The 12,866-nt window shown below is 39.5% G+C and overlaps 1 protein-coding gene across 2 annotated transcripts in view; it reads left to right on the top strand.

Moving 5' to 3' along the window:
- LOC141497646 (ceramide synthase 4-like) overlaps positions 1-10,096 on the top strand; it is a 34,961-nt gene extending 24,865 nt beyond the window's left edge. For both annotated transcript variants that reach the window (XM_074200402.1, XM_074200403.1), the window contains 5 exons: positions 2,846-2,938; positions 3,798-3,926; positions 8,362-8,468; positions 8,730-8,883; positions 9,365-10,096. In XM_074200402.1, the coding sequence (XP_074056503.1) occupies positions 2,846-2,938; positions 3,798-3,926; positions 8,362-8,468; positions 8,730-8,883; positions 9,365-9,421 (540 nt within the window). In that variant the 3' untranslated portion in view covers positions 9,422-10,096. The remainder of the gene's footprint in view (positions 1-2,845; positions 2,939-3,797; positions 3,927-8,361; positions 8,469-8,729; positions 8,884-9,364) is intronic.
- Positions 10,097-12,866: the final 2,770 nt, after the last annotated feature.

The following is a 12,866-nucleotide window of genomic DNA, read 5'->3' as shown; positions in this document are numbered from 1 at the left end:
GCACTCTATGAGGAAGGCAGAATTGAAGCAGAGGAAGGCAGAATTGAAGCAGCTCAGGAGAAAGGTGATATATGTAGGTTTAGAATGGGTACTCCAGGTGTTTACATGGACTATTTGTGCCTGACCTATGGTAGAACATTCCGAGCTCATATTGGTCTGATTAGCCACAGTTGGACACACACTGTCATTTATCCCAACATAGTGATGTTATTTTGGTCTTCTTTGATAACAAAGGACAAGAACCAACCAACCATCTTTGTCCATTTACTAACTACAAAATTGGAATGAGATTTTGATTTGCATAGGGGGAAGGATGGTACCCAGCCAGAAAAGACAGTATGGAGTAAAGGGGTGGGGCAGTGCCCAAGATTCACAAGGATGTGTGTTTGTGTGTTTGTGTGTTTGTGTGTGTGTGTGTGTGTGTGTGTGTGTGTGCAAGCTAGTGGAAAGATCAAACTGTAGTTTCAGCTTCAGAGCTTGGCCTCACTCTCAGTCTGCTCTTCCAGCTCATCCTGTAGGGATCTGGGGACACTCATGACCTCCAGGTGATAGGCATCAAGGCCGGGCTCCTTGAGATCCAGGTGCAGGTAGCTGAGACCCTCCTTGTGCTGCATGCCAAAGAAGCCTCCCTCATTGCCATGAGCAATGATGTATAGCACTCAGTTCTCCAGGGCCTCCAGTGAAGGCAGAAGCTCCAGAATGTGCTCTCTGGAGCCCAGGTTGGAGAGGTTCAAGGCCATGGTCAATGGGGCTTCTGTATCTACATTGGCCAGTGGTGGAGGGAGAAAGAGAAGCCAAAGTAATTTGAGCATAGCCCTGAGGATCCCATAGAAAAGACTGTAGCCAGCCTTGGTCCCAGTCTTAGCTGTGTGAGCCTGAGGCAGATCACTTTCCTGTTGGGTCTCAGTTTTCTCTTCTATAAAATGGGCTGTTGTGAATGTGCTTCATACATTTCTAAAGCACTATAGAAATGGGAATTATCATTATTATTAACAGAATATGATATCATTAGTAATGGTAGTAGTAGTAGTAGTAGTAGTAGTAGTAGTAGTAGTAGTAGTAGTAGTAGTAGTAGTAGTGGACCTTAAACCTCTCATGTCCAGTGGAAACTGTGTTGGAATTATTGCTACTTAGGACCATAAGACACTGGGTAAGTCACTTGCCTTTTTTTTTTTTTTAGTTTTTGCAAAGCAATGGGGTTAAGTGGCTTGCCCAAGGCCACACAGCTAGGTAATTATTAAGTGTCTGAGGCCAGATTTGAACTCAGGTACTCCTGACTCCAGGGCCAGTGCTCTATCCACTGCACCACCTAGCCGCCCCATCACTTGCCTTCTTAACCTCAATTTCCTCTTATGTAAAATGGTGATCTTGCAGTTTTATGTTACAATAGTCTGTCTCTGTGCCTTTGTCAGCCTGTCCTCCCTTTCTCAAAAGCTCTCTCCTCATGTCTTTCTCTTCCTTCAAAATATCAACTCCTCCATGAAGTCTTTCCTGATTTTCCTCTCCCCTCAACAAAAGATAAATGAAATCCTTCAATAGAAGGTAAACTCCTTGAGGGCAGCAACAGTTTGTTTTTCTCTCTGATTCTCAGGGTCTATGATAGAGGAGATGTCTAATAGGTGCTTATTAATGAATTGAAAATTGTTAGTTTTAAAGTTGGATTTTCTGTTGTTATTAATAATTATAATAATTGTAATAATAATTACAAGTCTTCAGACTCTTATAAATGTGGGTTATTATTAACAGACTGTGGGGTCTACAAGGGCAGGGGTCAAACTTTCATTTCCTTCATGATTTTGCATGATTAGGCCAAGCTTAATTATGCTCCCCTGAATCCTAGGGACAGGGTTCTTCTGTATACAGTTGGTACTAAATAAATGCCTTTCCAACTTGAATTTCAATGTAGAGAATCAGATTCTAAACTATATAGACCCCATCCCACACTGACACCCTCATGAGACTGACCTAGAAACAATCTTCGCGATGATTCTGAATTACAACCAAAGGTCTTTTTCCTCTTCCCCTTAGTAAAGGTTTTTGGTGTCTTTGAGGACTGGAAGTTGTATTTGTAAATGAATCCAAGAAGAAAGATCATAAGGAGGTAGCCCAAGGTGGGTGCTAGGTAGGATCATAGACCTTGGCACAATTGAGTCCAGAGTTAAGACCCAGGGATGGTGATTTGTCCAAGATCAGAGGCCTCAGACATTTTACATATTAATACTTTCTGTGACTGCAGGGCATGTCCCTGAACCTGTTGTTCCTAAAGGGCTAGATGGTGCTCGGGTTCAAATCTGGCCTCAGACACTTGATACTTACTAGTTGTGTGACCTTGGGCAAGTCACTTAACCCTGATTGCCTCGCATCCAGGGCCATCTCTAGTCATCCTGGTTCATAGTGGTCACTGGACCCAGATGCTCTGGAGGACTGGTGACTTAGCACAGCCCACCCTCACTCCACTTCACGTGCTTGCGATAGTATACCTCCCTGATGTCATGGTCTTCCTTGAGAATGAAGGACAAACAACAACGATTCATTAGTCTCAATCTCTCCATATCTTCTTATATAAACAGCATTTTCCCTGCTCTACAAGTCTAGAAATTCCCAACAGAAAAAAAAAACTATGTTAGTCTGTTAGTCTCACCAATTACAAGTATCTGACTATGATCTCCAAATGGTTATGAAAAGAGAAGGTACAAGACATAGTCCTTGTTCCCATGGACCCTGATGAATTTTTGTCTCCTTTTGAGCCCTACAGTATTGGGTTTTGATGTTGGTTTTGTTTTGTGTTGTTTTTGGTGTGTTGGGTCTACCACATCATTTGACCATATAATGCTTTGACCCTAAGCCTCTGAAGACATATTTTTATTGCTGGTACCTGCTGGTGATTAGTTTCTACATCTCTCTGCTGTTCACGATCCCCTTTGATGTGAAAAGGAAGGTGAGCATAAGTAGAACCCATGCTTTAGGGGAAAATCCCTGTTCATCTTCTCCCCCACCCCAGATAGATGGGAGGAGAGATTAGGAATAAAGAAGGAAGGTTCACTTTCAAACCCTAGCCTCATAGGAAAATCTTGCTTAGCCATAGCCCTGAAGGTCAGTCCCTAGAACCATATACAGGATACCATGGAAGTCTCAGTTATATCTGAGATTAAATATACTATTCTATTTTGGCAGTTCAATGTCACAACCTGATGCCTCCCTCTCCCTACCTCCCTCTTGCTGCAGATTACTCCCTTCTGCATAATGTAGTCTGGGTGAGCTGGCATGCTTCTTGTTCAAATGGTACAACATCACAAGTAGTTTTATTAATGGAAAAGACATTAAGAGATACATTATCCTCTGTCTTACTTTTTCATCCTAAGGATCACTATTGAATCTAAGCTCATTTTGCTTTGGTGAGTAAGGTATGGGGTGTGTGGGAGTAGGTTAGGGAAGAAGGCTGGGAACCACATCAATTAAGTTTATTTTCTCAACCAGTATTTTTCTTTGAAGCTTATCTCACCAGACTATCTGAACTAGACTCTATTTTTCCTTCTATATTGTTTTTTCAACCACCTCTACCTTCATTTTCTGCTGTCACATATATCCTGACATCACATCTACTTCTGTCTCACTTAATGTGACTCTACCTCTCCTTGACAGACCTCAACCTACCCTAGAGGGTACCCATGTAGTTAAAGTAGAAGCAGTATGCACTATTCTAAAACTGAAATCTGAGTATAGATCAGATCCAACCCCGATCAAAGGCCAGGGAAGTATTTAAGGTTATAATATGATAATTGCCTTCCTCTTCCCAGGACACCAAGGAACAGGTCCTCCACCACTTTACCGTCATTATCTTGATGTTTCTCTCCTATTGCTGCAACTTTATGTATTTTGGTGGTCTGGTGTTATTGCTACATGATATAACTGACATCTTATTGGAGGTGAGTAAGCTTTTGACCTCATTCTTTTGTCAGAATCACTGCAGATAGGAGCAATATGAGTTTCTGGAAGCCTTGGGTCAAGGGTTTCTGTCCCAAAGAGGTTCACAGAGCATCTCTGTAGTATTGTGTGTAGCTTTAGACATCCACATTTTGGGAAAGATAGAGCAATTAGGTAGCATAGCAGACAAAGTGCTGGACCTAGAACAAAATATGTTTATTTTTTAAAAGTTGATAAAATCTCAGTAAACTGGCCATTGCATTCCCTTTGTATCCTAGCTTAGCAATCCTAGTTTGGCCTGACTTGTTCTTGACTAAGTCATTCTAGCTCTTTCCAGTTATCCTATTTGAAATATCATCTTGTTAATGATGCTTTCTAAAACTTTTCCCAGGAATGTATTTAAGTTTGCTGGTCCACAGTAAGCAGATACTGTTCCCTTCCCCCTTGTGAAAAAGGGGAGATCCAACCCTTTTGGGGTCATGTGATACATGCCATATTTTCCATAATCTTTCAAATATTACTGACAATGACCCAGCAATTACATCTGCCATTTCTTTCAGGACCTAATGATATAGTAGCTCTGAATCAGGTAACTGATATTAAGCAAGAGCAGCTAAGTGCTTCCTTACTTGCCCAGTATATATCTTGGGCATCAACTCCTTACCATTTTTGTTCTCTCTAGCATTTTCCTTCCATCATTTTTTGATGAAAAGGTGATTCTTTTTTTTTTGCAAAGGAAACAAATAGCAAAAAAACTCAAGCAGCTCTACCTTCTATCTGTTGCCAGTTTTAATCCATCCATCCCAGTCCTTCCTCAATACTCCTTTTGTTTCTGCCAACATAAAGGGCTCTTTATGTTATACTGGATTTCATTCAACAAACTCAGTTTATTCTTTAGCTTTCCTGATGGTATTTTTATAGGATTTCTCCCTGCTTTTTTATTCATTTTCTCTTAACTGGTCTTGCTTCCATCTTCTGCATATTTTTTTTTCTGAAATCTGAAATCCTTTCCTCATCAATCTTTTCAGCTAAAACTACTTTTTTCCTCTTCAACTAATTTATTTTCTTTTGTTTAATTAGAATTTAATTCCTGAATTCTCTGTATTTTTCGTATCATGTACCCTAATAGTCCATAACATTAACATACTGAAAATTGTTTCCCTGATTCACTGAGTATATTTTTTTGTTTTCAGATCTGCTGTAAAATGCTGCTATAAATATTTTGGTGTAAAAATAGGAGTTTAATATATGAACATTTCTTACCTTTCTTGGGCAAACTTCCCCATTGGATCCTATCTTTCTTCTGAATACTAAAATCTGCTTTCACCAGATCTAAGATATATGTCAGACTATACCTGGTTCTCTTCTTCTTCAAAAAGTCTAGGATGGGGGCGGCTAGGTGGCACAGTGGATAGAGCACCAGCCCTGGAGTCAGGAGGACCTGAGTTCAAATCTGACCTCAGACAATAATTACCTAGCTGTGTGGCCTTGGGCAAGCCATTTAACTCCATTGCCTTGCAAAAACAAAACAAAAACAAAAAGACTAGGATGGAGTACTCATCTTCTCCCAAGTTTTCTATCATTTCTATCATTCTCTGTTAATGAGAATCAGATCCAAAACAGAATTTCCTTTTATTGTTTCTTCTACTTATTGAAGAATAAATTATCACCAAGGCAAGTTAAGGAATCATTAACTGCTTGGTTTTTGGTAGAGAGAAAACCAACTGCAAATATATGGATAATTGAAATCCTCCACCACTGCTATGCCATACTCTGACTCAGGCTTAAGATCTATTTCCCAGCTTCTCATTTACTTGTTCCTAGCCAAATTATCTTTAGTATTCTCCAATGGCAAAATTACTTGTGTTTCTCCTTCCTTTTTGACTTCCACCCAAATACTGACCATCATGCTCCTTCCCTCTTTTGGTTCCCAGATTTCCTCACAAAAATATACCCTCTTAACATTTATCACTCACCTTTCTTTATATCTGGTTGCTGAGATTTTTGTTGTTATTTGTGTTGTGTTGTATGTGTGTGTATTTGTTTTCTGTGAAGCAATCAAAGTTAAGTGACTTGCCCGAGGTCACGTAGCTAGCAGGTGCCAAGTGTCTGATGTCAAGTTTGAACTCAGGTCCTCCTGACTCCAGGACTAGTGTTCTATCCACTGCATGACCTAGCTGACCCTATTTCTGCTTTTAATAAGGTAAACATCCAAAGCATGGTTCTGTTATTCATTTCACAGCACCAAGTTGAAATGATTAATGTCTATGAGTAATTTGAACCCCTTTAATTAAGGACCTTTACTTACTTGTTTGTTGCCTATAGGCTTGCTCCCCTATTATGTGTGTTTGTCTGTGTGTGTGATATAAGCATTTGTTTAGTGATTCATATCTTTGCTAAGCACTTTGCACACATTTGATCCTTCCAACAATCCTGAAAAGTTAATATTCCCATTTTATAAAGCAAACAAAAGTTTAGTGTCTTGTCCAGGACCACATAGCTAGTAAATGTCTGAGTCTGTTTCCAGGCCCAAAGCTCTGTACAATGTGCCACCTAGCTGCCTCAAATGTATAGACACTTAGGCCAAAGGTTTTGCTACTGGCTACTGTTCTGGGGTTGTATTCCCTTTGAATTTCTAGATCTCAACTACTATTTATATTTGTGATTATTCTGCATAGTATCAAATTTGGGAATATACAAAAGCATCTTTTTTTAGTTTAAAGTCCTTTTGATTAGTTTTTCAAAAGACCTGAAAATACAAGCCTTTGTCAGGTGTACTTCATCCCTGGTTAGGAATTTATTAATCTTGTATTGTTAATTATAACACAGAATTCCAAACCCCATAACCAGATACCACTTTCTTAGACATGTGTTCATTTCCCAAAATAGTTTTTCCCCCTTCTGAGTCCTTTAACTTCAACAGACAACAGTGAGGGCAACAGTATCTTTTTGGCTTTGTTTCTTACCCAAGATTTTATAATCACTGGCAGAACTTTTTAGTTTCCTTCTGTAGTATCATTTGTGCCCAAATGAATGTCAGTGCTTATCCATTTTTATAAATTTGGGGGAAATGTTTGCTATGTGGTGGGTACAATACTCCAGGAAAAGCATCTCTATTATAAAGGCAACAAATTCTCCTAAGAAGGGAATTATCAACTACTACTTCCCTTCTCTTCTTTATCTGCCCCTTTTAAGATGATCTCTCACCTGATCATGTCTTTTGCTTATAGCAGCTTCTTCCCTCCACCATACATTTTTTAGTTTAAAGACCTTTGCAAAAGACCTGACAAATGCTTCCTTTGCCATCTTTTTCCTTGGTTCTAGCCCTATCCTCTTATTCTCACTTCTCACTGTTTCTAGTCCTGCCCTCTAGGACAAATCAGATGATCAATCAACCTCACTGATACAGGAGGGGAAAAGATCATATTCAAGGGCGAAGGATTCTCATAGCAAAGACTATCAACAAAAGTCTTGTTAACAATCAAATCACAACAAGGCATGAAATGGTTCTGGCAAAGGCAAGTGAGAAGAATATCTTTGTACAACATTCCTTCGCTGTAATAAACAAAATTGTGCAAATCATGTCATCATGTATATGATGACATGTTCTTCTTCAATTACAAAGGATGAACATCAACATCATCATCTTTTGCCTTAGGACAACCAGGACTTCCTGAAGAACAACCTTCAGATTTATTTGTTAAGCCCTAATTGTATAACTGTCCTTTTCCCCTCTATATGACACTCTTCTGTGCCATATCATCCTGAAAAAGGTCAGATTTTCTCTACTCCATCTCAGATCCCCTCTTTTCCCCAATCAATGCCTTGAATCTGTTTCCTTTGAGTGTGTTTCATTCTCCCTATCAATCTAAAATATGTAGAGGCATTCTTTTACTCCCTTTACCTTCTTCTTTGGATGGGAAAAGTAAATTGGAACACAAATAAAAATCACTTACCATTGTCATTCATCCTTCATCCTCAAAGAGGTTCAATGATATCACAAGTAATGTGCTACCATACTAAAGTCACCTTGTATCCATGTCTTATATACCTACATAGGTATATGTTCTCCCCTCAAGGTGGACTTTAAAGTTACTGTTTTCAGTTTTGTCATAATAAATAAGTAATGGTTAATTGATCATCTGATTTGTCCTAGAGGGCAGAACTAGGAACAATGGGAAGTAAGGAGAAAAGGATTAGATTAGACTCAAGGAAAAATTTCCAAAAGATAAGCATGGTATGAAAATGGAATAGGTGGTCTCTTAGAAGTAGCAAATTTTCCTATTATTAGAGGTCTTCAAATGGAGATCAAATGACAATTCATCAAGGAGTTATAAACGATTCCTGCTCAAGTAAACATTGGAAGAAATACCTCCCAAGACCTCTCATAAATGAGATTTTATGATTTTAAGATTTTTCTTTCTCTTCCTCTCCCAGATCTGTAAGATGTTCCATTATGCACAGTGGAGATATACATGTAACATATTCTTTGTCATCTTTACTGTGGTGTTCTTTGTCAACCGACTCATTCTCTTCCCAAACCAGTGAGTCTTTTCCCAATGGATGGTGAGGGTTGTGGGAAGTGATTGTGAGTCTTGGGAACCCAAAGCCCTCCTCTTATAGAACCTTCTGTTGCCAAGAGTTGACCTTTAAAAATCTGACAAAATTTTCCACTTATGAAAAAGTTGGGATGGAGACCTGTTAAGGCTTGATGCTCTTCTTCCATCCCTGGGGTCTTGTGTCACTAGTGACCAAGAATTGCCTGGAAGATCCCCAAAGTGACCTAATTTTCTTTTTCTCCTCAGACTGATACAAATGGTCAATTATGCCACAGAGTCATTCAAGCCCTTCTTTGGATTTTATTTAGTCATTGCCTTCCTAATGGTTTTGCAGTGTCTACATGTCTTCTGGTCCTATTTCATTCTCCGTGTAATCTATTTGTTTATTATGAATGACATGGTATGTACAAATCTAATCTTAATCTTGGTTTCTGATCCTTCTATGTCTTGATGAACTCTCTGTTGTCTCAGTTGTCTCTTCAGCATCTCAGGGTTAAGTAAATAGGAATCCCAGTCTCAGAAGCTTTGCAGGTCTGTTTCTGGGCAAGTTCACAAATAGGGAGAATGAGGACTCCGGCCTAGAATTATAGTGCTTAATGGTCATCTAAAAAGTCCTGGAATAGTATAACCTGAACTTTGCAGCTTATTCCATTTTCCAGCTTCAGTTCTGCTTGCTCTCAACTCCATGGGAAACAAAAAGATGATTCCTAGTGTCCCACTCCCCTTCCAACTTCCTTTTCGGTATTATCTCCTCCAATAGACTGTAAGCTCCTTGAGAACAGGGACTTTTTTATTTATATGACCTTTGATTAGTGACTTTTCATCTATCCATCTCCTCTTTCTCTTTCTGATCTATTTTATTTTTGGCCTCTGGTTTTCAGGAGTGCAATGATGAGAGGAGTGACTTGGAGGAAAGAGACACAAGTGATGAGCAGTAGAGACAGAGACACAGAGGAAGAGGTGGCTCCAATCTGAGAATGACACCATTTCTTGCAACCTTCTCCAGGCTCATGAAGTTGAGGTTCCTAACTGATCAATCTACCTGTTCCAGCAGTGTAGACTGATCTAGCCTAAGACCATCAGATTCCCTACTTGAGGGATGAAACCTGGATGATGGGTCTTCTGAGATTTAGATCATTATGGGAAATTTCCTAGCTTCTTATTGGGCATGAATTCCACAGATCAAAACTGGTTCTCTTGCTATCTGTCAGTCTATCCCTACCTATGTTTAAACTGAGGGAAAAAGGGGAAGCAAGGCAATCTCTCAATGGAATTTTAGATTGGGTTTAATGACCTTCTTCTTGAGTCAATGTTCCTGGTTGCTAAGTATTGTTCTCATTTATTACAAGGCCATTGTAAGGGTTATGCTGGATAGGGATAAAGATTCTTTAGATCTTCCCCAATTTACTGGTTCTGTCTGAACTGTGAAGATACTTCTGAAGAGAGAGATAAGAAAGTTTCCAGATAACCCATGGAAGCCTAGAAGGAGCCATCATGTTCCTGAACAATGAGAAGGGATTCAAGTTATAAGCCTGGCACTGACCTAAGCTGATTAGGCTCTTTCCTTATAGATCCCAGAGAATCAGTCCCAGAGATGAGAATAATAAAATTTAAGTGACTACAATTTACTTTCTCTGAGTCCTTGACCTCGTTCATTATCATTCAGAATTCAGCCTTATCATTCTAACTATCTCTTTCAGAAATTTTTCATCATTTCAATTTTCATAATTTTTCTAGATTTAGAATCTTAGGATGTCAGAATTAGAAAGGACTTCTGAGAGCTCAACTGAACACAATGCCCTCTATAGCTTCTAACAAGTGATAATTTAATTTTTGTTTGAACTATCACAGAGGTAGAGAGTTATAGTCCATTCTACAGAATTGATTGCTGAAAGTTAGGAAATTATTTACTTAAATTAATTCAAAATTTTCTTAGTGCAACTTTTCAGATCCTGAGATGAGGAAGCTGACTTAGGGAGATCAGCTTTTAGGCAGATTGATCAAAGGCAAAGATAAATTGAACAATGAGGTCCCCAAGGATTTGGAGATCCTTCAGGAAGCAAAAAGCCCTCACCTCCAAATCACCATCTTTTAAGACTCAAACAGATCTGGGTTATTAGCAGTATTCCCCCTAATGATGAGACCACCTACTGTTCCAGGCATGCCTCAACAAACTGCCATTCTTATCAGAAATGGCCAAAAAGAAAAATAGTCACCACCAGGGAGGTGAAAAATCCCACACTTAAATTCATCAAACCTCAGGCAGGAGGGAGTCTTGGATGGAGATAAGGAACTGAAGGTGAGGTGGAGAAATTTGTGCCACCATTAAAAATTGAGAGTTGTTGAAAGTGAAAGAATTCACATCTAGCCCTGGAGTTGGAATAACTCAGGATTTATTTCATAAGCCTGCAAAGTTTATACTTTATGCTAGTAAATGGTGTGAGAAGAGGACAAATAACAAAGTTTTAGGCAAGGCTGCCTGAGAGTAAGGGAGGAAGGAAAGAAGGTTATAGTTCTCTAAAGGCCTAGGCTGGGAGCCCGTGGTCTAGCTTAGAGAAAAAAAGAAAATGTTCACCCTTGTAGGGAGAAAGAAGGGAGGAGAGAGCTTCTCTTTCCAGTCCCCTGACTTAAATGCATTTCCATAGAGGGTTGGACAAGAGTGGCACTTGGAAAGTGGTTTAGCACCTGGCTCCCAGGTACTGTCCAAAAGGCACACCCAGGGGGCTGTCCTCCAAGGAGGGGTCAGAAAAGCATTCATTGTACATGGGTGATACAATGACACACCAGTCCTTCCTGTTCCAAAGTACAGGACCTTTAAGTCCAGCACATCATTTTCTGTCTACCTCATCAAGTTTGGTCAAGGTAGGAGTGAAAGTCAAGAGGAAGAGTTTTCCTGTACCTATAATTCCCTGAATCAAAGGGATGCACCTTCTAGTATAACACCAGGTCCACTTTAGGGGGCCTAAAGAACATTAATCTAGAAGGAACATTATAGATAATCTAGTTTGCCATTTCGGACATGGTGAAAAAGACTATTTCACTATGTCCAAAATGGCAGACTAGATTATCTAGAAGTCATATTTGGTATCTGGAAATATCCATTGTTCTGTCCAGTATGGGTTGGAAGTCTCTTCAGGTGATTCTCACTATATTTTCTCCTACCTGTCCCTAGTGAAGGGGAAAGAAAGGCCTTTGAGACCTGATTTTTTTTCTTTTAAAAAAGGTCACATAGAAAGGAAAAGAGAAAAGCTCCCTACCATAATGCCCACCATGGAAAGACAGTTTCACGATGCTGTACTAATATCAAAGGAAAGGAAAAGAAATAATGATTAAACACCTATGATGTGCCAGGCACAGTGCTAAGCACTTTGCAAATATCTCATTTGATCCATATGAACATTCTGAGAAGTAGGTGATGTATAATTTTCATTTTATAACTGAGGAAATTGAGGTGGAGGTAACTAGATGGCACAATGGTAAGAGAATGGGACCTAGAGTCATAAAGACTCATTTTCCTGAGTTCAAATCTGACTCCAGATACTTATTGTATGACTCTTAAGCAAATCACTTTGATGTGGGGGGGGGGGGGGGGATTGGTGGAGCCCTCATAAAGATGAGAGTTCTTGAAAGTGAAAAACTTAGGACTAGCCCTGGACATAAAACAGCTCAAGAGAGACAAAAAGCTGCTTGAGGACAGGCTGAATAATAAAGGTCTAGGTGAGAATGCCTGAGGGAAAGAGATTCAGGAAAACAGCCATAAGAATTAACTAGGCTTAGAGTACAATGAGTCTGGCCACATGGAGTTGAAGCTATTGTTCTTCAGTGCCATTCAAAGAGCACATGGTTCTAAACTAGAGAGAGAAAGTGATCATACTGCAAAGAAGAGAGGAAATAAAGGAGAAAGAGAGAGAGAGAGAGAGAGAGACAGAGAGAGAGACAGAGAGACAGAGAGCACTCCACTCTGGAAAGCCTTGCTTAAATGAATTTCCATAGTGGGTCAAACAAGGGTGTGCTTGGAGAGTAGTTTAGCGCCTGGCTCCAGGTAATCTTCCATATGTATGCCATGGGGTGACCCTAAAAAGAGTGGCTAAGACAGTACTCATACAGCATGGGTGGCATTTTATTAAGTAGTCTTTCCTGTCCCCAAGGGCATGAACTTCCAGTCCAACATGGTCATTTCCTGTGTCCTGCTACATATTAACCTTATTTGCCTCAGTTTCCTCATCTGTAAAATGAACTGAAGAAAGAAATAGCAAAACACTCCAGTATCTTTGCCAAGAAAATTCTAGATAAGGTCACAAAGAAAAGGAAAAATTTCTTCAGAAAATTAGAAATAGCATGAGAAAGTTTTATGCAAAATATAGACATGATAAAAGACAAAAA

The sequence above is a fragment of the Macrotis lagotis genome, chromosome X (assembly GCF_037893015.1).
Source record: "Macrotis lagotis isolate mMagLag1 chromosome X, bilby.v1.9.chrom.fasta, whole genome shotgun sequence".
In the NCBI taxonomy this organism is placed as follows: Eukaryota; Metazoa; Chordata; class Mammalia; order Peramelemorphia; family Peramelidae; genus Macrotis; species Macrotis lagotis.
The sequence above is the reverse complement of the archived record's forward strand: the minus strand, read 5'-3'. Positions and strand labels throughout refer to the sequence as shown.